This window comes from Pelophylax lessonae (genome assembly GCF_965119305.1).
Source record: "Pelophylax lessonae genome assembly, chromosome: 4".
NCBI lineage: Eukaryota > Metazoa > Chordata > Amphibia > Anura > Ranidae > Pelophylax > Pelophylax lessonae.
In genome coordinates, this window is record NC_138771.1 from 352,516,274 (window position 1) to 352,542,609 (window position 26,336).

Here is a 26,336-nt window from a genome sequence, read left to right on the forward strand (position 1 = left end):
GCACATCATAAGCTGCTGAACTTGCACATTTAAACTAAAGATCCCCAAAGGTTTTTAAATTGAAAAATTAAGGAGTGGCGATTGTGCTCTGACCCTGATGCAAAGTAAAGGAAGGAAAAGGAAGGAGAGCACAGAGGGCTTTCTCCTATTACCCTACAGTGCAGTATAGTCCCCTGAGACAGTGAGCCAAAAACCTACTACCCGAACTCCTAGTGGATAGTAAACCCCCGCTCCATCGCGGTTCAGTTTTTGCGGTCCCGGTATATTGCGTTTTTTTTTGTAATGTTATTTTACTATATAAATCATTGAAAATGAAATATTTTTGTGTTTTCCATAGCTCTTATGTCTCTCAGTACCTTTTATGTGTTTAAATGAGTTTCTATTGTTTTAAAAGTGTGTTTAACCACCTCAATACAGGGCACTTAAACCCCCTTCCTTCCCAGACCAATTTTCAGCTTTTAGCGCTGTTGTAATTTGAATGACAATTGCGCGGTCATGCAACGCTGTACCTAAACCAAATTTGTGTCATTTTTTCCCCACAAATAGAGCTTTCTTTTGGTGGTATTTGATCACCATCAGGTTTTTTCTTTTTTGGTGCACAAATAAAAAAAGACTGAAAAGTTTGAAAAAAAAAAAAAAAGTTTTTTGTTTAGGTTATAAAATTTTGTAAATAGATATGTTTTTTCCTGCACTGATGAGCACTGATGATGCCGCACTGACAGGCACTGATGAGGAGACACTGATAGGGTGGCACTGATGGGGTGGCACTGATATGCAGCACTGATGGGCACTGATAGGTAGCACTGATATGCAGCACTGATGGGCACTGATATGTGGCACTGATAGATAGCACTGATATGCAGCATTGGTGGGCACTGATAGGCAGCGCTGATGGGCAGTGATAGGCAGCACTGATGGGCACTGATTGGCGGCACTGATGGGCACTGTTGGGCGGCAATGATCGGCACTGATGGGTGGCACTGATCGGCACTGATGGGGGGCACTGATCGGCAGCACTGGTGGGCAATAATGGGCACTGGTGGGCGGCACTGATAGATGGCAATAATGGCACTGGTGGGCAGCACTGATAGATGCCATTGGTGGGCAACACTGATAGGGAGGGCACTGGGGGGCTCTCTGAGCCCTGCTTGCCATCCCTGGTGGCCATAGTGGGCATCCCTGGTGGTCATGGGTGGGCATCCCTGGTGGCTTAGTGGCACCCCTCCCCCCCCCCCAGGGCTGCACTGGTAATCAATGTTCTGATTACCAGCACAGACCCCCCCTGTGATCAGTGAGTAATTAGAAATACTCACTGATCACCCCCGCAGCAGCACCGATCCTCTGATCTTCTCCTCACTGACAGGATCTGTCAGGAGGAGAAGAGATCGAAGCCGTTACAACGGCTCTATTTACATTACATGACGGCTGTGATTGGACACAGCCGTCATGTGATCAGGAGGGCCAATCACAGGGCCCTCCTGCCGAATGATGTCGCTCTGTGTCCGAGGGACACAGGCACATCGAGATCGCGCCGCTGCGCGTGCCCGCGGCGGCGCGATCTCTCTCCTTCTGAAGGACGTTCCGGAACGTCCATTCAGAAGGACGAGACTCCCGCCCGGCCGTATATGTACTATGGCCGGGTGGGAGGTAGTTAAAGACCTTAAAATGCTTTACACGTACAGTGACAGTAAAATAAACATGCCTACAATGCATTTTAATAGGGTTTTTCTATTTCGCGGATTTTCACTTTTTGCGGCTGGGTCCGGAACGTAACCCCCGCAATGGAGGGGGGTTTACTGTAACTAAGCAATACAAGTAACAAGGACACTCCCTTCCTTCTTGGGAATTAAAGAATTACACTGCAAACAGATAAACATAAAAAGATGGTGTTTTTCCTATGTTATTGCTCAACTTCCTCCATCCATCAAAACATGTATGTTTTTCTTTTTAAAAAGGATTGTTTGAATCTCCAAAGTGACCTATCAACATGAGAGGCTGGAGCTGATTATGTGATATATTAAAAAAAAAAGTTAAGAATTTGCTAGCTAGAAAATTAACATTTTTCCCCATATTCTATTGTGACTGCATGCATCCAATTAAATTGAAATGTATTAAAATTCTTATTAACTCTCTTCTTTAACTGTGAGATTTTATACTATTTTGATAAGCTTTTAATGCATATTGAACTTGTACATCCACCATTACGTTTTGTGTACTATATGACTATGAACTGACAGCCAGTGAACACGCTGTAAAAAAGGTCCAGTGTTAACGGGCTTTTATTTCCTTCAGACACAAGTTCCGATACAAGTCTATGGAAATACAAAAGAAGATTGAAGCAGGTTAAATGCACCTGTTATGAATTCTAAATAATCTCAGAAGTGCCAAAAACAGATGGCTAAAGCTTGCTGTATTTGCAGCCCAAAGCCCATGCACAAAGGCCCTTCGCCTGCTTTTCTCTAGTAATAATGATGCTGGACTTCACCAACTTTATATATGTTTCACGTACTGTGGGGTTTTAACAAAATAATGCCCAAATTGGTCCCATTATGCAATGCTTGACACCCTGGAACCAGTTTTGTGCCAGTGTAGACTGGGGAGCTTGATGCCTGCCCGTGCGTCCCTGGAAAGGGGAACAGGTGAAAGGGGCGACAGATACAGACTGAAGAGTTACACCATTACGGAAGGCGCCATTAGTTGGTGGTTATATCGCTTGGAATCACTAGCAAACCTTTAAAGAGGAAGTAAACCCTCCTCTGACACTTTTACCTATAGGTAAGCCTATGATAAGGCTTACCTATAGGTACTGTAAATATCTCCTAAACATGTACCGTTTAGGAGATATTTACCTTACATGCAGCCAGTGACGTCACTGGCGCATGCGCTCTGAAGGAACGGCCGCTGGTGCCGTTCCTTCAGAGTCCGTGCCCTGACCGTCGGGTCCCGCGTGCGTGCGCGGGAGTGACGTCACCGCAGCTCCGGCCAATCAGATGGCCGGATGCCGCGATCCCAGGAGACTGGCGACTGGACATGTCGCCCGTCATACAGGTAAGCGGGAGGTACGGCGGGGGCTCGTTCTAAGGTAAGTATTTCATAATGAGCTAGTATGCGGTGCATACTAGTTCATTACGTCTTTCTCTTTCAGGTTGCGAAAAAAAAATCTATGGGTTTACAACCTCTTTAAGAGGTTTTCCTGTCTTTTGTTGCTTGATATGCGATTATTTGACCATGTATCTGGTGAGTGAATAACCAAGAGGTAGCGGTGACACACATTCACGTGGTGTGGTGGAAAGCTAACTTCAGAAGTGTCTCATATATGAACTTTTAAATTTTTTTTTAGATTTGTTCATTTTTCTAATATGGACTTTTTTTTTTTATTAAGCTATTAATCATATAATCACTTTTGTCATGGGTGATTTTTGCCATGCGCCACTGTTTACTATTATTGATTTTGTTTCAAGGAGGTAGACGGGTTCTTATTATCCGTTTTCTTTAAAGTGGCAGCTGATTCATTTATACAACTTTAATAAATTGAATTAACTTTTAAATTAATTTTAAACCCTTTTTCATTTTTCAACACTCTTTAATTTTCTGTCTTTTAGTGCTGAGGCGCAGTGGTAGGTTCCATTTTATTACAAAATCTTTAGGATGGACCCTGCAGTCTTTTCTTGACATGCATGCCATTTACCAGTAGAGTGCTTCTTTATAGTGATTTCACATGAAAGCCCAAGCACGTTGTGTGTTCACATGGAGACTGTAATGCTTGTTTACTTGTGTCAGCACAAACAGGAAACATATAAACAAGGCATTAAAGGCCTTGGACAGTGTGGTAGTTATTTATAGCCAAGGCTGTGTACTAGTTTATGTAAGAACTTCTGTTCTCCTGTGTGAACAGGAAATGGGAAGATGCAGATCTTCATTCCAAATCCATGTGAAAATCAAATAAGCACCACATGGAAAAGAGATATAGCCGGTCACAATGACTTTTCATTTAAAACCACAGTATAGCCTAGCAGCCGAAAAAGCATACATTTTCATTGTCATGTTCACCTTCAGCAACTGGCAATTCTACTAATTAAATGCCTGCAAGTATCCTTCTTCCTAATGGACCTAAACCTGAACTGAAAGTGGTTGTAAAGCCTAACATACAACCAGTGAAGTGACTGGTCTCAGGGGATACACAGAAGAAACAAATCCTACAACATAATCTGTACCTATTTCCCTACAGCCGTCTTCCCCCTTCATTCATTCAAAGTCATGAATTAACACAGGATTTCTCAGCTTTGAAAAGCAGGGGTGGAGGGCTGAATTTACATCAGTGAGGAGACCTATGTGAGCTGATTTGAGGGGAGAGAAGGGGGGAGAGAAGGGGGGAGAGAAGGGGAAGAGAAGGGGGGGGAGAAAAGGGGAAGAGAAGGGGAAGAGAAGGGGGAGAGAAGGGGGAGAGAAGGGGGAGAGAAGGGGAAGAGAAGGGGAAGAGAAGGGGAAGAGAAGGGGGAGAAAAGGGGGAGAAAAGGGGAAGAGAAGGGGAAGAGAAGGGGAAGAGAAGGGGAAGAAAAGGGGGAGAGAAGGGGGAGAGAAGGGGGAGAGAAGGGGGAGAGAAGGGGGAGAGAAGGGGAAGAGAAGGGGGAGAGAAGGGGAAGAGAAGGGGAAGAGAAGGGGGAGAGAAGGGGGAGAGAAGGGGAAGAGAAGGGGGAGAGAAGGGGAAGAGAAGGGGAAGAGAAGGGGGAGAGAAGGGGGAGAGAAGGGGAAGAGAAGGGGGAGAGAAGGGGAAGAGAAGGGGGAGAGAAGGGGGAGAGAAGGGGGAGAGAAGGGGGAGAGAAGGGGGAGAGAAGGGGAAGAGAAGGGGGAGAGAAGGGGAAGAGAAGGGGGAGAGAAGGGGGAGAGAAGGGGGAGAGAAGGGGGAGAGAAGGGGAAGAGAAGGGGGAGAGAAGGGGGAGAGAAGGGGGAGAGAAGGGGAAGAGAAGGGGGAGAGAAGGGGGAGAGAAGGGGGAGAGAAGGGGGAGAGAAGGGGAAGAGAAGGGGGAGAGAAGGGGGAGAGAAGGGGAAGAGAAGGGGGAGAGAAGGGGAAGAGAAGGGGGAGAGAAGGGGAAGAGAAGGGGAAGAGAAGGGGGAGAGAAGGGGAAGAGAAGGGGAAGAGAAGGGGGAGAGAAGGGGGAGAGAAGGGGGAGAGAAGGGGAAGAGAAGGGGGAGAGAAGGGGGAGAGAAGGGGGAGAGAAGGGGAGAGAAGGGAAGGGGAACCCCCCTCCACACAGCACATAGGAACAGAACTTAAGCTGTCAATCACAGGCTGTGCCCTCCCCTGTCATCATTGTTCTCTTGGTGTCAGGAAAACTCATCAGAAAAAAACTCATGCCGAAAGCAGGGGAATGAGGCAGTGGACAGAAATGGCACTTAAGGCTCTGGATTGAGACAAGCACGCACTTCAGAGGGATATGCTTTGTTCCTACGTCATGTCTAAGGTTTACAACCACTTTAATAAAGTTTCATTGTTCTGTACATTTCCTTCTTTGATAACCAAGGAGAAGCTTCCCAGCATAAATTTAGGTTATATAAGGCAGCAGTCCACAAAAAGCCACTTTAAAACGTTTTTGTCTTGGCCCCCATTGCGTTACGTTGTTCTTTAAAGATAAACTTTATACTTTGTCAAAAGTATTGGGACGCCTGCCTTTACACGCACATTAATTTTAATAGCATCCCAGTCTTAGTCCGTAAGGTTCAATATTGAGTTGGCCCACCCTTTGCAGCTATAACAGCTTCAACTCTTCTGGGAAGGTTTAGGAGTGTGTATGTGAGAATGTTTGAACATTTTTCTAGAAGCGCATTTGTGAGGTCAGGCAGTGATGTTGGACGAGAAGGCCTGGCTCCCAGTATCCGCTCTAGTTCATCCCAAAGATGCTCTTTAGGGTTGAGGTCAGGACTCTGCAGGCTAGTCAAGTTCCTCCACCCCAAACTCGCTCATCCATGTCTTTATGGTCCTTGCTTTGTGCACTGGTCCAAAACATTTGGCAGAGGAGGGATTATGGTGTGGGTTGTTTTTAAGGGTTGGGCTTGGCCCCTTAGTTCCAGTGAAGGGAACACTTAAAGGCATCAATATACCAAGACATTTTGGACAATTCCCTGCTCCCAACTTTGTGGGAACAGTTTGGGGATGGCCCCCTCCTGTTCCAACCAGTGTACAAAGCAAACCCAGGACCCTGCATTCACTATATCTGGTCTCCCACAGTACAAACATGAAAATGCAACAAAATGTAGTAATAATAAACTGCTAAATACCTTTTCTCATCAGCAGTATATACAGTATCTCACAAAAGTGAGTACACCCCTCCCATTTTTGTTAAAATTTTATTATATCTTTTCATGTGACAACACTGAAGAAATTACACTTTGCTATAATGTAAAGTACTGAGTGTACAGCTTAACCACTTGCCGACCGCTCACATTGAGCGTACTGTGGCAAAGTGGTTCGTTATCGTCCAGCGACGTATGTCTACGTCGCTGGACTCCTCCCCTTGTGGGCGGCGCGCATGCACGCCGCCGGAGGCTTGCTCCCGCTGTATTCAGACACAGCGGGAGTCAGGCCAGGGGAGGAGAGGTGGTGATCACCGCCGCTCTTCCCCGATCGTCGGGGATCGAGTGAGGAGATCCGCCAGCTTGTGTAAACAAAGCAGGCAGATCTCCTATGTGACAGGCAGGGGCAGATTACAGGATTCAGCATAGCTGAACCTGCGATCTGTGCCTGTGTCACACAGTCCCCTCCCCCCACACACGTTAGTAAGCACCAGGCATACATTAACCCCTTGATCACCAATAAAAGTTAACCCCTTCCCTGCCAGTGTCATTTTTACAGTAACAGTGCATATTTATAGCAATGATTACTGTAGTAATGTCACTGGTGCCCCCAAAAGTGTAAAAAATGTCAGTTAGGGGTCCGATCTGTCTGCCAAAATGTCGCAGTCCCGCAAAAAAAATTGCAGATCGCCGCCATTACTAGTTTAAAAAAAAAACAATAAAAATGACATAAATTTCCCGTAGATAGTAGCTGCGATAACTTTTGCGCAAACCAATCAAAATACGCTTATTGGGATTTTTTTTACCAAATATATGTAGCAGAAAACAAATTGGCCTAAAATGTTAAAAAATTTAGATTTTTACATTTTTTGGGGGGGGGGAATTTCATATAAAAAAATTTGAAAAATATTGTTATTTTTTCAAAATTTTCGCTCTTTTTTTGTTTATAGCGCAAAAAGTAAAAGTCGAACAGGTGATCAAATACCACCAAAAGAAAGCTCTATTTGTAGGGAAAAAATACATCAATTTAATTTGGGTACAGCATTGCACAACCGCGCAATTGTCCGTTAAAGTAACGCAGTGCCGAATCGCAAAATATGGCCTGGTCAGGAATGGGGTAAAATCTTCCGGTCTTAAAGCAGTTAAAAATACGCTCATTGAGAATTTTTTTGTCAAAGACATGTAGCTAAATACATTTTGGCCTAAAAATATGACAAAAATTGAATATATTGGATATTTTTTAACTGTCAAAGTAGAAAAACATTGTTATTTTTTCAAAATTGTCGCATTTTTTTATTATTATCGCAAAAAATGAAAAGCGCAGAAGTGATCAAATACCACCAAAAGAAAGCTCTGTTTGTAGGGAAAAAAGGACATAAATTTGGTTTGGGTACGGCGTTGCATGACTGCGCAATTGTCAGTTAAATTCGCACAGTGCCGAATCACAAAAAGTGGCCTATACGTAAAGCAGGAAAATCCTCCGGTCCTAAAGTGGTTAAATAACAGTGTAAATTTGCTGTTCCCTCAAAATAACTCAACACACAGCCAAAAATGTCTAAACCACTGACAACAAAAGTCCCAAAGTATTTTGTGTGGCCACCCTTTTTTTCCAGCACTGCCTTAACCTTCTTGAGCATTGAGTTCCTCAGAGCTTCAGAGGTTGCCACTGGAGTCCTCTTCCACTCCTCCATGACGACATCACAGAGCTGGTGGATGTTCGAGACCTTGAGCTCCTCCACCTTCCATTTAAGGAAGTCCTACAGATGCTCAATAGGGTTTAGGTCTGGAGACATGCTTGGCCAGCCAATCACCTTTACCCTCAGCTTCTTTAGCAAGGCAGTGGTCCTCTTGGTAGCGTGTTTTGGGGTCATTATGTTGGAATACTGCCCTGCAGCCAAGTCTCCGAAGGGAGGGGATCATGCTCTGCTTCAGTATGTCACAGTACATGTTGGCATTCATGGTTCCCTCAATGAACTGTAGCTCCCCCAGTGCCGGCAGCACTCCTGCAGCCCCAGACCATGACACTCCCACCACCATGCTTGACTCTAGGCAAGACACACTTGTCTTTGTACTCCTCACCTGGTTGCCGCCACACACGCTTGACACCAAGTGAACCAAATAAGTTTATCTTAGTCTCATCAGACCACAGCACATGGTTCCAGTAATCCATGTCCTTGGTCTGCTTGTCTTCAGCAAACTGTTTGCGGGCTTTCTTGAACATTATCTTTAGAAGAGGCTTCCTTCTGGGACAACAGCCATGCAGACCAATTTGATGCAGTGTGCGGCGTATGGTCTGAGCACTAACACCCCACCCTTTCAACCTCTGCAGCAATGCTGACAGCACTCATACATCCATTTCTCAAAGACAACCTTTGGATAGGACGCTGAGCATGTGCACTCAACCTCTTTGGTCGACCATGGTGAGGACTGTTCTGAGTGAAACCTGTCCTTTTAAACAGCTTTATGGTCTTGGCCACCATGCTGCAGCTCAGTTTCAGGGTCTTGCCAATCTTCTTATAGCCTAGGCCATCTTTATGTAGAGCAATAAATCTTTTTTTCAGATCTTCAGAGTTCTTTGCTATGAGGTGCCACGTTGAACTTCCAGTGACCAGTATGAGAGTATGAGAGAGTGAGAGTGATAACACCAAATTTACCACACCTGCTCCCCATTCACACCTGAGACCTTGTAACACTAATGAGTCACATGACACCGGGGAGGGAAAATGGCTAATTGGGTCCAATTTTGACATTTACATTTAGGGGTGTATTCACTTTTGTTGCCAGCGATTTTGACATCAATGGTTGTGTGTTGAGTTATTTTGAGGAGACCGCAAATTTTCACTGTTATACAAGATGTACACTCACTACTTTACATTGTAGCAACGTGTCATTTCTTCAGTGTTGTCACATGAAAAGATATAATAAAATATTTACAAAAATGTGAGGGGTGTACTCACTTTTGTGAGATACTGTAGCAGTCTTGTGACTTCAATCAGTGTCCGGCCAAGCACTGGTTAAAGATTGTAGGAGCTGTTTTCACACTCCCCTTGACTGTCCTAGGAGGCTGCATGACCCCTGACCCTCTGTATGGACAGTGTGGATTGCCCCTAAACTCTCTAGCAATACACACCAGACTGAGCATGTGCAGAGTGCCCCCAAGGCTCTGTACTATCAGCAGATGGATTGGGGACAGTAAAAGAAGGAGAGGATCAGAGATAACAGGATCACACTGCCTTTTTACACAATGCAGAGGATTAACACAGTGAGTATAACAAGCATGCTTTACTGCAGGGGTGGGGAACCTTTTTTCTGCCAAGGGCCATTTGGGTATTTATAAGATCATTTGGGCGCCGTACAAAATTATCAACTTAAAAATGTGCCTGTTATATTTGGTAAAACATTTAATTAACTCACCCCTAATGTAATGGCAACTGCTTCTATTTGGTGAGGTGTGTGATGTTAGCTGGTATTGATGATGTTGCTACTCGCACCTGGATTTCCAGGTTTGCGTCGGTCAGTCTGGAGCGCAGTCGACTTTGTGGTGGTAAGTTTTGAAAAGAACTGCTGGCGGGTACTGCTGGTGGGTATAGCTGGTTGGTACTGCTGGTGGGTACAGCTGGCTGGTACTGCTGGCTCAGGCTGGTACTGCTGGCTTGTACTGTGCTGTGGGTACAGCTGGCTTAGGCTGGTACTGTGCTGTGGGTACTGCTGGCTGGTACTGCTGGCTCAGGCTAGTACTGCTGGCTGGTACTGCTGTGGGTACTACTGGCTCAGGCTGGTACTGCTGTGGGTACTGCTGTGGGTTCTTCTGGCTGGTATTGCTGTGGGTACTACTGGCTCAGGCTGGTACTGCTGGCTGGTGCTGCTGTGGGTACTGCTGGCTGGTACTGTTGTGGGTACTGCTGACTCTGGCTGGTACTGCTGGTTCTGCTGTGGGTACTGCTTACTCTGGCTGGTACTGCTGTGGGTACTTCTTGTTCTGCCTGGTACTGGTGTGGGTACTGATGTGAGTACTGCTGGCTATGGCTGGTGCCGCTGTGGGTACTGCTGGATCTGGCTGGTACTGCTGGTTCAGGCTGGTACTGCTGCTTCTGGCTAGTACTGCTGTGAGTACTGCTGGTTCTGGCTGGTACTGCTGTGAGTACTGCTTGTTCTGGCTGGTACTGGCTGGTACTGCTGGTTCTGGCTGGTACTGCTGTGAGTACTGCTGGCTCTAGCTGGTACTGCTGGCTCTGGCTGGTACTGCTGTGTGTGCGGCTGGTGGCAAATTCTAGCTAGAAGCGGCGCCGCGCTGGAGGAAGAGGCGATGTTTCCTGTATTGGTCACAGACGGAGTGCATTTGATATCACTCTGCCTGTGACCCACTCAGACTGTCAGAATGGAGCCGGAACTATACAGGAAGAATCGGCTCCATTCTGACAGATCAGCTGAGAGACACAAACTCAGAGCTGGTGAATGACCGTCACGGCTCTCTGCTCAGACCTTAGGGAAGAACTCAGTTCTAACTGCAGATGCTGGTGGGGTACACATGCAGCAATGGATCGATGCTGCATCCACCTAGGATAGTCTAAATTTTTTTCTTTTTTTACAGAAAGCCATAATCCTCTTTAAGGAGTATCCCATAGACTGGAAGCTGTGCTGGTAAATCGAAACCTGAAGTCCCTTGCCTCCAGTTATCTCCACAGGGGTGATCTTTTGGCACTCTGGAGGTTAGAATGAACAGCTGCAACTGTGACAGGCACTCGTCAAGTGCTAACTTTGCCCACCATTTTTATCCCTGTGCTTCATTCATGGAAACTCTTACCAGCTTCCACAATGAAAATCATTCGAATCACTACGAATACAGGAGGCAGACCCATTATTCACCCACTTATCCTCCATTCATAGAGCCCTTTTAATTGTGGCTTCTATGAATGGAGCACAGGGGCAGAAAAGGTACTGGCACTTGACGAATGCCTGTTATAGCTGCAGCTGCTCATATTCGGTTCGCAGCAGCAAAAGATCACCACTGCAGGGGTATATGCGGGCAAAAGACTTCAAAAATTACCCTAACATAGCAGCCGTGAGCAAACAGGACATACTTCATTTTCATTAATGGCAAATACAATTCTAAGTGCTGTATGCAAAATTTCCAGTAAACTTAAGTTTTGAGTGTAAATTCATTTTTAAAAGTAAGATATGAAGTAAAAAAAATTAGCAAAAATAAACTTACCGGTTCCACAAATTCAAACATTTTCCTCTCTTGGACTTCATGCACTTTCAAAACATACTCCAGCGACACCTCATAGAAATGCTGCCTCATTTGATCCACTTGACTATCAGCCTATCAGGAAAAAAACAAAACAATCAGCAATAACCTAAATCAAAAATTTGTGTTAAGAAAAAATAGCCAATATTATATTTAATAATGATATTATACACACTTTACATCTTAGCTTTGTTACAGATATAGGACCTGCTATATGATAACCATTTCTTTAAAAGCATTTTGTTAATGCTAACATACCCAACTGACTGTGCAGGTCACTATATTTTATATTGCAGCAATCTGACTAATATGCTACTGAAACATTAATACATTGGCTTGAAAAAGTATTCATACCCCTTGCCATTTTCCACATTTTGTTAGGTTACAACCAAAAACTTAAATCTATTTTATTGGGATTTTTTGTGATAGACCAACACAAAGGGGCACATAATTGTGAAGTGGAAGGAAAAGGATAAATGGGTTTAAATTTTTTTTTTTTTACAAATACATCTCTGAAAAGCTTTTTTTTTTTAGCCCCCTTTACTCTGATATCCCTAACTAAAATCTAATGGAACCAATTGCCTTCAGTAGTCACCTAATTAGTAAATAGAGTCCTCCGGTGTGTAATTTAATCTCATTATGAATGCAGCTGCTCTGTGAAGTCCTCAGAGGTTTGTTAGAGAACCTTAGTGAACAAATAGCACCGTGAATGCCAAGGAACACACCAGACAGGTCAGGGATAAAGTTGTGGAGAAGTTTAAAGCAGGGTTAGGTTATAAAAAAATATCCCAAGCTTCGAACATCTCACGAAGCACTGTTCAATCCATCATCCGAAAATGAAAAAAAAAAAAAAAAGAGTATGGCACAACTGTAAACCTACCAAGACATGGCCGTCCACCTAAACTGACAGGCCAAGCAAGGAGAGCATTAATCAGAGAAGCAGCCAAGAGGCCCATGGTAACTCTGGAGGAGCTGCAGAGATCCACAGCTCAGGTGAGAGCATCTGTCCACAGGACAACTATTAGGCATGCACTCTACAAATCTGCCCTTTATGGAAGAGTGGCAAGAAGAAAGCCATTCTTGAAAGAAAGCCCAAAGAAGTTTTGTTTGCAGTTTGCGAGAAGCCATATGGGGGACACAGCAAACATGTGGAAGAAGGTGCTCTGGTCAGATGAGACCAAAATGTAACTTTTTTGCCTAAAAGCAAAACGCTATGGGTGGCGGAAAATATACACTCCACATCAACCTGAACACATCATTCCCACCTTGAAACATGGTGGTGGCAGCATTATGTTGTGGGGATGCTTTTCTTCATCAGGGACAGGGAAGCTGGTCAGAGTTGATGGTAAGATAGGATGAAGCCAAATACAGGGAAATCTTAGAAGAAAACCTGTTAAGAGTCTGCAAAAGACTTGAGACTGGGGTGGAGGTTCACCATTCTAGCAGGAGAATAACCCTAAACATACAGCCAGAGCTACAATGGAATGGTTTAGATCAAAGCATATTAATGTATCCAGTCAAAGTCCAGACCTAAATCCAACTGAGAATCTGTGGCAAGACTTGAAAATTGCTGTTCACAGACACCCTCAATCCAATCTGATGGAGCTTGAGTTTTTCTGCAAAGAAGAATGTGCAAACATTTCACTCTCTAGATGTGCAAAGCTGGCATAGACATATTCTAAAAGACTTGCAGCTGTAATTGCGAAAGCTTGTTCTACAAAAAGTACTAATTTAGGGGGGCTGAATCCAAATGCACGCCACACTTTTCAAATATTTTTTTGTAAAAATAATTTGAAAACCATTTATCATTTTCCTTCCACTTCACAATTATGTGCCACTTTGTGCTGGTCTATCACATAAAATACATTTAAGTTTTTGGTTGTAACATGACAAAATGTGGAAAATGTTAGGGGAATGAATACTTTTTCAAGGAACTGTATCTTATCATACTGATACCCATACTTTGAAAACAAATGTACAAGTAGATAGAATAATGGATGCACCGATATCTGCTTTTTAAAAGCATGTACGAGTACCAATACTTGTGCTCAAGTACTCGCCGATACCAATTACTGATACCGTGCAGTGGGGTGTGATTTGAGCCCAGACAAAATAAATAGGCTCAAATCGCACTGCAAAGAATCACATGTGATTTGAACAGGAATGCAGTGTGTGTAAACCCAGGCTGAAGTCCCTATGACAAGCCTGGGTTCACGCAGGAGTGGTGCAGGAAACCGCATGTGAGTAAACCAGGAATCACACCACAATCTTGTTCAAATCACAAGCGATTCTTTGCAGTGCTGTTTGAGCCCATTAATTTTGTATGGGCTCAAATCACACCACAAAGGTATCGGTTTTAGCTATCGAAGTATATGCACGAGAATAAGTACTTGTGCAAATGCTTAGTTTCTGCACCAATACCGGTATCGGTGAAACCCTAGATAGGACCATGATTGAACTGTATGTGCTCAATTGCTTCGTTTTGGACTGGTAAATATACCTCTAAAAAATGTTCGATTACATCTGCTTTAGAAGTGCAAGACAAAAAAAAAAAGTAAAATTCTCTATACTATAGAACACCCCCCCCCCCCCCATGTTATGGACGTAGGAAATCAGGAGATGTTCTGTAGTTCTAATGCACCTCCTGCCCTATGGTAATAATGTTGCTCCTCCATTGATGGTGAGTGGGGGTTATTACATTGTTAAATGCTGATTTATGGTAAAGCACCATCTCACTACATACAGAATCGCTTACATGACTTGATCATACCAATCTGTGCATCCAATTATTATGAGCAAGATGGCAAAAAATGCTTATCAGGCCCAAGGGAAAGATGACCCATGGGTAATTATTGTCTATATCTTAAATGCAATTCACTTGTATACGCAAGTCATTAAACCTTCCTGTTTTGTGTCTTTCACGTTAATGGACTGCAATCGTTTTTCCCCACTAGATGTCAGTGTCAGTTCATATATTTCAGGAAGGTTCAACAATCCCAGTCAATCTTTGTAATAAAATTAAAATGTCCTATTCGCTTACAACTGGTAAAAAAACAATGGCAACAACGAATAATTATGAGAACAACCTATTCTGTAAATGTTTGCCAAGTACCAGTAGTGAAGTTACTCTGCTTTCTTAATCATGTTCCTTGCCGTGCTATTCCTGCACACGAAAACATATATTATGATAAGAGGCATATTCCTGCATCAGGATATGCTTAAGGCCTCATGCATACTGCAGCTGCAGTTTTTTGTGGGTTTGGGCATTTTTTTTTTTTTTACAGCCCTTAAACTCCCCTCAAGGTTATTCTATGTGCCCATGCACACATAGATGTTTTTTTGCAGTTTATCAGCAGGGGAGATTATGGGCCTGTAGTCTGAACGCCCTAGAATTGCGTTCAAACACCCTCTGAATCTGTGCGATGCCAACTTGGCGGCGCCGCAACGATTCCCAAAAGTAGTTTCTGCACTACTTTTGGTGACTTCAGGGGCGATTTCAATAGACATCTGTGCAGGAAAACGCACAAATCGCCCCCAAACTTGCACTGATATGCGGGTTCAGCTGAACTCGTACGATTTCAAAGTCACCCTCAGTGTGAACAAGGGCTCAAGAGCAGTTCTGACCACAAAAAAAAAAGCTGAACTCTCAAACTCTCTTGAACTCTCATAAACTGCCAAACTTAAGGCATGTTTAGCACTATTTATGTCAATGGTCAGAATAACTTAAAATTCTGGCCAATGAAATAAACTCTCAACTCCAAACTCTGATAAACTCACCTAGACGGTTTTGTAAAAAAATGCAGCTTAGGTGTGTTTATAAGTGTTTACAAGAAACCAATGTGCATGAAGCCGTATAGACAGTGTTTGCTCCTGTATACAGCATTGTTTCATTTTTTTTTTTTTTCTCTTTTTAACACAAGGATGGCAAAAACTGTACTCCAATGAAGGGTCTCCTAATTTGCGAAAGTTTTTTTTTTTTTTGAGTAACACAAACTATCTACAGTGTATGCATGTGTGGGAATTTACTGTATATATTTTATACTAAGCGCTTGCTGTACAAAGCCCTCCTGTATTGAAAATGAAGTGTGTTTGCCGTCTTGCTAATTAAAATTGCAGGACAAACCCCACTAGGACTGATCCTGTCTCGTGCATGGTTTACTGCTCCAAACAGCATGCTCCCCTTACTATATACTAAATATGGGCTCAGGCGTGTTCAGATCATACCCGCTAGGAAGCGGTCACTACACACCGCCAATCATAGGCAGCGCGTGCATGTTTAGCTGCAGACTGGGAAATTCCTCACAGCCTATGATTGGTGGTGAGCAGTGATGGCTTCCTGGCAGGTGCGATCTGAACACGCCTGAGCCCATCCCGTGTGTGTGTGTGTGTGTGTGTGTGTGTATACATACATATACATACATACACACACTCTCACAAAAAGTGAGTACACCCCTCTTATTTTTGTAAATATTTTATTATATCTTTTCATGTGACAACACTGAAGAAATGACACTTTGCTAATGTAAAGTAGTGAGTGTACAGCTTGTATAAGAGCCCATTCAGACTAGCGCGACTTGTCAGCCTGACAAGTCGCGGTCGATTGAGTAGTACACGGCCCATTCTAATAGGAACGACACAAGTCGCTCCGACTGAGAAAAAGGGTCCTGTACTATTTTGGGGCGACCTGGGAGCGACTTGCATAGACTTCCATTATGTGAAGTCCCTGCAAGTCGCGCCAAAGTCTCGGTGCACACGACTTCACAGGTCGCCCCCCGAAGTCGGATCGCCTCAGTGTGAAACGGCTCTGACAGTGTCAATTTACTGTCCCCTCAAAATAACTCAACACACAACCACAACCGAGGAGTAGTTTCACAGCAGTGGCCCCAGTGTGTCAACATCTCCAATGAGTGTCGGTGTGACCGGTGTGGGGAGAGCTGTCGTACGTGTCCCCGGGAGTAGTCACTGACAGGCAGCTGGATCGTCAGCGTGGCTTTTGTGAAAGACTCATGTGGATCCTAGGAGAAGGGGAAGATAGTGTTCCTTCAGTTTCAAGCGTGTATTGATTGCCATCTGGTAAGAGGCTAACCCAGGTGATTTTCACGAGGTGGTTGCTGGATCACTACGGGGATTGGTTTTTGTTCAGCACATTTGTTCATTAGTGGCACCTTACCTTTTTCCGTTCGGTAAGGAGAAATTTCACTTGGTGGTGGATTTATTTTGGATGTGGAATCAAGTTCATCTTTCTTCATCTTCTATGCAATATCATCACCCTATTTATGGACACTTATGAACTTTTATGTTTATGCACCAGTTGATATTCACGGATTATCATTGTGTCACCATAATTTATATATGTTTATTCATCCTACATGTTTATAATTTTTAATTATTCCAACTGTTTGGATCTTATTGTTGTTTAGCGCACCCCATACTTTTTCATTTACTTCACATATTCACCAAGCACTGAATACCGGGAGCAGCTTCAACACACTATCAGAGCACCCATCCCCCCTAACACACACAACCATTAATGTCTAAACCGCTGGCAACAAAAGTGAGTACACCCCTAAGTGAAAGTATCCAAATTGGGTCCAATTAGGCATTTTCCCTCCCCAATGTCATGTGACTTGTTAGTGTTACAAGGACTCAGTTGTGAATGGGGAGCAGATGTGTTAAATTTGGTGTTATTGCTCTCACTCTCTCATACTTGGCACTGGAAGTTCAACATGACACCTCATGGCAAAGAACTCTCTGAGGAGCTGAAAAAAAGAATTGTTGCTATACATAAAGTTGGCCTAGGCTATAAGAAGATTGCCAAGACCCTGAAACTGAGCTGCAGCACAGTGGCCGAGACCATACAGTGGTTTACCAGGACAGGTTCCACTCAGAACAAGCCTCGTCACGGTCGACCAAAGAAGTTCAGTGCACGTGCTCAGCATCATAGCCAAAGGTTGTCTTTGGGAAATAGACGTATGAGTGCTGCCAGCTTTGCTGCAGAGGTTGAAGGGGTGGGGGGGTCAGTGCTCAGACTATACGCCGCACAGTGTTCCTCAGTGCTCCTCATTCACAACTGTGTCCATGTAACACTAACAATTCACATGACACTGGGGAGGGAAAATGGCTAATGGGGCCCAATTTGGACACTTTCACTTAGGGGTGTACTCCCTTGTGTTGCCAGCGATTTAGACATTAATGGCTGTGTGTTGAGTTATTTAGAGGGGACAGCACATTTACACTGTTATACAAGCTGTACACTCACTACTTTACATTGTAGCAAAGTGTCATTTCTTCAGTGTTGTCACATGAAAAGTTATAATAAAATATTTACAAAAATGTGAGGGATGTACTCACTTTTGTGAGATAATGTATAAAGCTTGCGTGTGTAATAAAGGATACTGTACTGTGCAACACACCATGCTAGGAAAATACTGTGATTGACTTCACACATCTCTATTGGTGAATATGGCTAGTTTATTACTTATGCTTGTTTTATCTGCTTGTTTTTTTGTTTTGTTTTTTAATTACCCCCCCCCCCCCCCCTTCCCTGTATATCAATTAGGATGCCACTATCTCCACTTACTTTGCCAGCAAAAAAAAAGAAAAAAACACAACAGTCTCTAATACATGCACACTTCCCCAGGTTGGACCAATCACTTTTGGTCACCTCTCCCCTGGGTCACTGACACAGACCATTGCAACTACAGCTGCAGGGGAGCAAGGATCTGTAAGGGTATCCTGGTAAGCTGAGCATATGGGGGTGCCCCTTTTAAGATACCGTCACTTTGCCCTGCATAAAGTGTCTCTTTGCCCTGCATAAAGTGTCTCTATAAGTACGGTAATTCTCTAGGAAAGATTTAAAGATCCCATGAACTCACACTGCACAAAGAATACAACACTTTACACTTGTGCTTGGCTACAAAAGAATGCAAAAGTGAGGATTGATCATTCTGGCATCAAATTTGTTATCACCTAAAACAAAAAAAACTGTATAAGAGACACATGATTTTGTAAAGTTTCACTACAAAAATGCCAGCAGAACGGGCCTTACCAGAGCAAAAATAATCGCAGGCTTAAAAGGATTAAAAAAAACAACCCAGTTTAACCCCAAATATGTCATTCACAATAATGCTTAAAAAATGATAGCACAATCCCCCTCTACTGTGAATGTAGAACAGACCTGAGGAATGCCAACTTCATGCCAGTAAGTTAACAAGGGATTATATCTACTGCACTGTAAGTGTTCGGTGCTGTAACTTTCCCAGGAGGGATGAACAGGTGGCACTTGCTCAGTACCAGCCTGAAAGGGTTTTCCTGCCAAGTGCATTGTACATTCCTTCCTGATGTCTATATACCCAAACATCCACATCTCTCCTTCCTGGGAAAGTACTGTATATGGACAGCGCTACTAAATAAAGAAATTTGTTATGGCCTTATTCTATGCTGCATCAAATTATCCATAACATTTTGAATTTTACATTTAAAGCTGCATAAATAAAGCCTAGAAGGCATCATCCATAGCAAAGAGCTAAGCCAGCTCATGACCATTCTCGAATACAACTGCACATCTTATTAATTACTAAGAACTGGACAGCCCTCTTAGGACCTGCTTTCAAAATACAATCTTATTGGTGGCTGTGGGGAAATACTAAAGGTGCCAAAATCAGAGGTTTTTGATTGGGGCTATGCAATATGTCCGATAAGCATGGCAAGGATTCTGTCCCCAAAATGTCATTTTGTTAACCAGGTTAGAACAAAGGGAGGCAACACAATAAATAAGATTCACTCATTCAAAAAATTAAAAAAAAAAGATTAGTCATCCTCATTTCATATTATATATATATTTTATATATATATATATATATATATATATATATATATATATATATATATATATATATATATATATATTTGTACTCGTAGTACAGCGCAGAAACAATAATGCATCTTTTGCTTTATTCGTATCCTACCAGCTTCCATTGTATGGTATGTGTAACATACCCATAGGTTAGATTGTAATAACTTATGAGCAGGGCCCACTTAACCATCTTGTATTTTGTTATTTCTGTTTGATTTTAACTGTACTGTCTCCCTTTAGATTGTAAAGAACTGCACCAAGTGTTAGCACTATATAAAGCCTGCTAGAATTTCCTGGCTAGAAATAATTCTTATGAGAAAGTATCCTGTTCATTGCTTCCTTTGCGTGAAATCTCTGGTATTCCTGCCAGTCCCTCTGCTTTACTATAAAAAAAACTGACCACACTAAGCATAACACACCCTGGTGAGTTCTCTAGCTATGCTGGGAACTCTGTGTACCTTCCTCCAATGATGACACTTGTACTGACACATCCTCCCCTCCCCCCCCTCTACACAGCCTTTGGCTGGGAAGTTCGGTGTACTGCTGCTTCTCCTCCCCTAGCTTGTATGCAGCTGGGAACAGAGGGAATGTGATCACTTATAATAAAAAGGGGGAAAAAAAAGGTATTGATGAGGTTTTGTTTTTGTTTTTTTAATATCTATACACAACTGTTTTCCCTTTCGTTTCTATTTTAAACTGAATGGATTGTCTTACAAGGTGATCATTTACAATCACTTTAAATGCAGAAATGAAATACAAAAAGATGTCAGCGCTGCTGTATATGCATATGACAAAAGGTAAATAATGTGCTAACTGTGCCTTATCTGTGTAGTGTAGTAATCAGTGCAATCCAGTAGATAATTAGATAAATATACCAATAATAATCAATCCGTAGGTACATATATATAAATCATAAATACTTTGCAAAAATATTAAAGTCCATATACAAAATATTAGAGGCCATATAAAGTGATCTCAGTGCTCTAGGTGCTTAGTATATACTTCTTCGGGTGCTACAAACGTGCTTCAATAGTGCTCCCCTATGGTGACCCTACTCACCAGAAAGGTAATGATCATAAGCCTGGGATGTATGGATGATGGTAGGAGGTATGGTATCCTGATATAGGCTGTTTAGGCTGTTAGATGGTCTCCGTGACACAAATAAAATGAAGGAATCTCCATGGTGAAGTATATAGTTGAAGTTTATTAAAAATAAAATATCCACTCACTTGACAATGCCTAGTGGGAGGGTGAAACGCGTTTAGCGATACCAGAGCAAACTGCGTCACTTCCGGTCGGTGGAACGCACGCTGGAACTACACCGGAACCACCATACGACACACAATTAGGAGGAGTCAAGTCATTTTTAATGTGAGTGGATATTTTATTTTTAATAAACTTCAACTATATACTAAATGTGGGGGTTTCCGCAGCAGAGGCAGCGTTGCCAATCCAGGAAACAATGGACAAGACTAGGTGCAGCCAGGTGCTGATTGACAAGCGATAGCCTTGTGTATCAGCAGTGACGAGAGTAATAACCAACCCCCCTCTTTTCACAGAAAGCAGGCAAAGCCTACATAAGACTGGCCATACATTATACAATTTTCTTCTTCAATTTCCTTTAGATTTACCTTTAACTATGTATCGTGTTTCCCCGAAAATAAGTTTGGGTCTTATATTAATTTTGGCTACAAAAAACACACACTAGGGCTTGTTTTCAGGGGTTGTCTTATCTATGTCCCCTGTCTTCTCTCCTCATCTCCCCCTTTCAGCTCAGGAGTCATCAATATGACATCTATAATCCCAAAAATAAACCTTGGTTAAAGTCATTGTAAAAATATGTAATCCGTTTTGTAAAAAGATTATATAATGTTCAGTGAGTCTCCATTTGTAACTTTATAAAAAGATTATGAATTGTCCAGGAAGTCTCCTTTTGTAGCTTTATTGTTAAAAATACCTTATTTACAGCGTCTATGGGTGCTCACGTGACCCGCCAGAGCGCTACTTCCCTTCTCCGAGCACTGCCAAGGTAGAGGCGATATCCCCACTGACGTCAACCCACCCTGAGCACTGCAGAGAGAGGGGCTCAGCGGGAGAAGATCTATGGCGGGTCACGTGAGCGCCCAGCAGCACTGTAAATAAAGGTATTTTCAACAATAAAGTTACAAAAGGAGACACACTGGAGATTATACAATCTTTTTACAAAACAGATTATATATTTTTACAAAGACTTTACTAGGGCTTATTTTCAGGGAAGGGCTTATACTGCAGCCCTCCCCGAAAATCACGCTAGGTCCTATTTTCAGGGAAACACAGTAGTGCATGGGCCTACCTGATGCCATAGAAATTTTAAGTGTTTAGGTTTGACCTAATATTATATGGTTTCGGTAAATATAAAGGAAAATTGTACAAGAAGATTGTATAATGTATGGTCAGCCTAAGGGTTACAACACTGCTTTGAATTCAAGAGCAGTGCAGCAAGGTTGTCACCTCATTTTCTTCATAGATAAATAAAATACAAAATATTTGTGAATTTCGATTCTTTATTCTCTCTAGTGGGTTCCTCCCCACAATGCTGTGAATGTCAATGTCTTAAGGCCCTTACACACGATAAGAAAATTGGAAGTAAAATTTTGTCCGATGAACAATCTGCTGATTTTAAAATTTTTATTGTACGTGAACACAACGTCCGATTTTCGTTTAATTAGTTCAGTTTTCGTCCGAAAAAAATCGTAAGAGCAAGACTAGGCATGCTCAGAAATGAAAGATTACATACAAAACGATTCAACACATGACATCACTTCTGAAGTTGAATTCTGTCGTACGAGAATTTTCGTATAAAAGTAACCTCTTCACTTTCCATACGAGACAAGCATGCAACAAAAAACAGACGAAAAATTCATCTGATAAAAACGTGGCTAAACTGCACATTTTGCCACCCTCAAAACAAGGCCTAAGTAATAACAAACAATTAAAACACTGTGCCTGACTGAATGGTCTCAGTCTTCATTTGCCCATGACAACCAATGGGATTCTCACGATCCTTTTACAAAACTGCAAATAGAGCTGTCTGGCAAGCAAGCACCTGATAACAGGTTAACAGTAGGTATACTTATGGCTAGAGAGCTGCAACTGTGCAGGTATCATGGGACATAATCATGGTCCATATTCCACTCTGTCATTGGTTGGGAGACTTCGGCACATCTTAAAGAAGGTAAATGTAACCAATGCTTTCATTATGTTGGGTTGGCCCTTGCCCTGTTGTGCATTTATGCACAGCGTGGAAAATACACCTGCCAAGGTGCCCGCCTCCAGCGATGCAACTCCCACAATCCCCCTTGTTGCCACCTCTGACATCTTCATCTGATCTTCTTCTGTGTTCTGCATCTTTGTCCATCTTAAATGGTTGGCACCGAATGATGTACCTTGTGCTCATGCCAATGGAAGAGAGTTAAATCATTCTAGGATCCAAGGCATCTTGAGATTGTACATTGAGCTGCACATGAATGGCTAAGTGAGTTAATTACTAGCAGGTAGGAGAGAAGCTTTTATGGCAGTAAAGACATATAAAGTCAGAAAAATGTCACTTTATAGGCTGTCTGGGAACACCAAGATCTACTTGATCATTGAAAAAGTATATGGAGGTGGTTTCTGCTTCCTCCCCATTCACATTATTAATTTTGTATCTATCCATCTATCTATGCAAGATTTGTCCAGTAACATTATGGGGACAGGGTCAATTCTTGACTATAGACTATTCGTTTTAGTGTACTACACGTAATATTTGAAATGGCCACTAGATGGTAGCAATGCATTTCATGATATACTACACAGAAATGACAGCTGGAAATAGTAATCTAATCTAAATTAAAGCTGACATCACATTTAACTTGATTTTAAGAATTAGGGATAATCTTACCATTTTTCTTATTTAGACAGTGAACTGCTGTTCCACACACTTGCTATACATTTTTAAAATGTAATTTAAAAGGAGAAAATAGTAATACATCCAAAAATGAATTAAACTTAACCATGCAATTTGGATGCCCAAGACATTGGCCTGGACTACATCTATGGCAGCCATTTAGATAGATGGTGTTACATCACAAAACTCAATATAATATGGGGTTTTTACCCAATACAAACAGCATGCATGTGCAATAAGTTACACAAAATCAGTCGAAGGTTAGGTTTCATTAGCTGAAATGTAAAATGTGATTGCTTGCCTAATGTACACCAAGGGTGTTTACACTATTATATTAAATAGTTTTGGATTTGAAATAAAGATTTGAATACAGAACTCATGAATCGGTTGGTATCTTGCTGACTGTGCTGAGGGTGCAAAGTTTTGTTATGCAGGGCAAACAAGCCTGTATCTACACAGACATGTCTATGTTTCCATTGGATTTGCTTCAGCTATATAAAGAGGAAGAAAAGGAACCAAAGAGGACAAGAATGATCCCTTCCCAGCTTGATGCTGGCAAATCAGCAAGAACAAAGTCAGTTGTATCATAATGACAAAAAGGCAAAATGACATTAGTTTAGTCTATATGGTAAAGGTGAAATAAGTAACGCAATGTTGAACACCACCCTGTTTGCGCATTTGGGTGTTTCCTGCCACAGTCCATTATCAGAACAGCAAAGAGAAACAAAGCATTACCCATTATATTACACAACGTCTATCTTAAAGACAGAAGTTTCCTCCATGGATGTGAATGTACTGTATGTATATAAAAAAAGCACAAAATGCCAATATTTTTATTCGCTGAATAAAGTTAAAAAAAAGCAATACAGCAAACGTTTCAGGCTTGATAAAGGGCATAAAACATTTGCTGGATTTCTTTTTTTGAACTGAGCAATAAATATTGCCTCTGTGCTGACACACCTTTATTTTCTTTTATTAGTTTTGGTAGTTTTTGGGGATTTACCAGGAAGCTTGCATAGGTAAAAGATTCACTTGTGTTGGTGCTGGCCACCCACATACAGTATGTGTGTGTGTGTATATATATATATATATATATATATATATATATATATATACACACATACATACACATACATACATACATACACACACACACACACATTATATAATGTATGTATGTATGTATGTATGTATGTATGTATGTATATACATACATACATACATAGCTCAAAAAAATTAACACTTTTTAAAAAGGAACACTTTTTTAATCAGAGTATAGCATCAAGACAATTAAAGTCCTGGGATATTGATCTGTCAAGTTAAAGAGCAGAGGGGGTTGCTAATCTATTTCAGCTGCTTTGGTGTTATTGAAATTAACAACAGGTGCACTAGATGGGCAACAATGAGAAGACCTCCAAAATAGGAATAGTTTTAACAGTGGAGGCCACTGAAAAGTTTTTTTCCCTATTCATCTTTTCTGACTGTTTTTCACTAGTTTTACATTTGGCTAGGGTCAGTGTCATTACTGATAGCATGAGGGGATACCTGGACCCTATAGAGCAGTGGTTCTTAACCTTGTTGGAGGTACTGAACCCCACCAGTTTCATATGCGCATTCACCGAACCCTTCTTAATTGGAAAAATAAAATATGATTTTTTCAAATTCAAAACATAGGTATATATTTAGGTATATATTTATACATAGGTGCAAAAAATGAACAAAACCATTAAAGAACAAAACCATTCTTCAACACAGCTGGTTTTATGAGTGTTTCACCAATGGTGTGTGGTTTGCCCTGCTTTGCGATCAGGTAAGCAACTTCGTACGATGCTATGAGGATCGGTTTGTTGATGGGTACAAAGCCGAGAACAGGCAGACTAGCCTTTTCATCGAATCTGGCTCTCCTCACCTTGAATTCAGCGAGCGTTGTGTTCTTGTATTTTCCATCTCCATGCAGCTTAAGGAAGTGTTCTCTTAGGCCCCTTTCACACATACGGTCCGTTCAGTTCATCAGTTCAGTCACGTGAAAATGTATCCATCCATTTTTCATCCGTTTTTCGTCAGTTGTTATCCATTTTTCATCCGTTTTTCGTCAGTTGTTATCCGTTTTTCATCCGTTGTCATCCGTTCTTCATCCGTTTTTCATCTGTTGTCATCCGTTTTTCATCCGTTGTCATCCGTTTTTCATCCGATCCCTTTTTTTGACGGATGAAAAATAGGGCAATTATCCGTTCAAAAAAACAGACATTGACGGAAGCGGATGAAAACGGATGTTAACTGATGATCATCTGTTGTCATCCGTTTTTACATATTGATACATTGATGCCCGTTTTTCATCCATCAACGGATGGATGAAAAAACGGACAAACGGACAGCATGTGTGAAAGGGGCATTAGTTTTGCCGGTGCTAGACTAGAATTGCTCAACTTGGCATTGCAAATCAGGCAGTTAGGACGCTGACTCCCATCACGTTCCGTTATACATGTGAATCCATATTGTACATATTCTTCCAACCACTTTCTTTTTTTGCTTGACATAGTCAGTATGAAGGGATTAATATTAAGAAATAAATCACACGACGTACCAACACAACAGTTACAATTCGACTACTGGGCGCACCAAATTCCCTGCAACACAGATAGGCCAAGCGATGTTGCGTGATCACCTGCATCCAATGAGTGGGGCGTGTCATCACCAATCATATGATTCGGGTGTGTGTCTTGACCTCCGCCGAACCCACGAGACTGACTCACCGAACCCCTGGGGTTCGATCGAACCCAGGTTAAGAACCACTGCTATAGAGGTTGCACAGGCAGTCCAACTCCTCCAGGATGTCACATCAATAAGTGCCATAGCAGAAGGTTTGCTGTGTCTCCCAGCACAGTCTCAAGAGTATGGAGGAGGTTCCAGGAGACAGGCAGTTACTCTAGGACAGGGTTTCTCAACTCTGGTCCTCAGGGCACACTACGGCCCCTTTCACACAGGTGGACCGTTCAGATCCGCCTGTCAGTTTTTTT

General features: G+C 42.3%; 1 protein-coding gene across 3 annotated transcripts in view; it reads right to left on the minus strand.

Annotated features, from left to right (window-relative positions):
- Nucleotides 1-26,336, minus strand: part of ARHGAP26 (Rho GTPase activating protein 26) — a 771,897-nt gene that overhangs the window by 546,792 nt on the left and 198,769 nt on the right. For all 3 annotated transcript variants that reach the window (XM_082255674.1, XM_082255673.1, XM_082255672.1), the window contains exon 6: nt 11,504-11,614. In XM_082255674.1, coding sequence (XP_082111800.1) covers nt 11,504-11,614 — 111 coding nt within the window. The remainder of the gene's footprint in view (nt 1-11,503; nt 11,615-26,336) is intronic.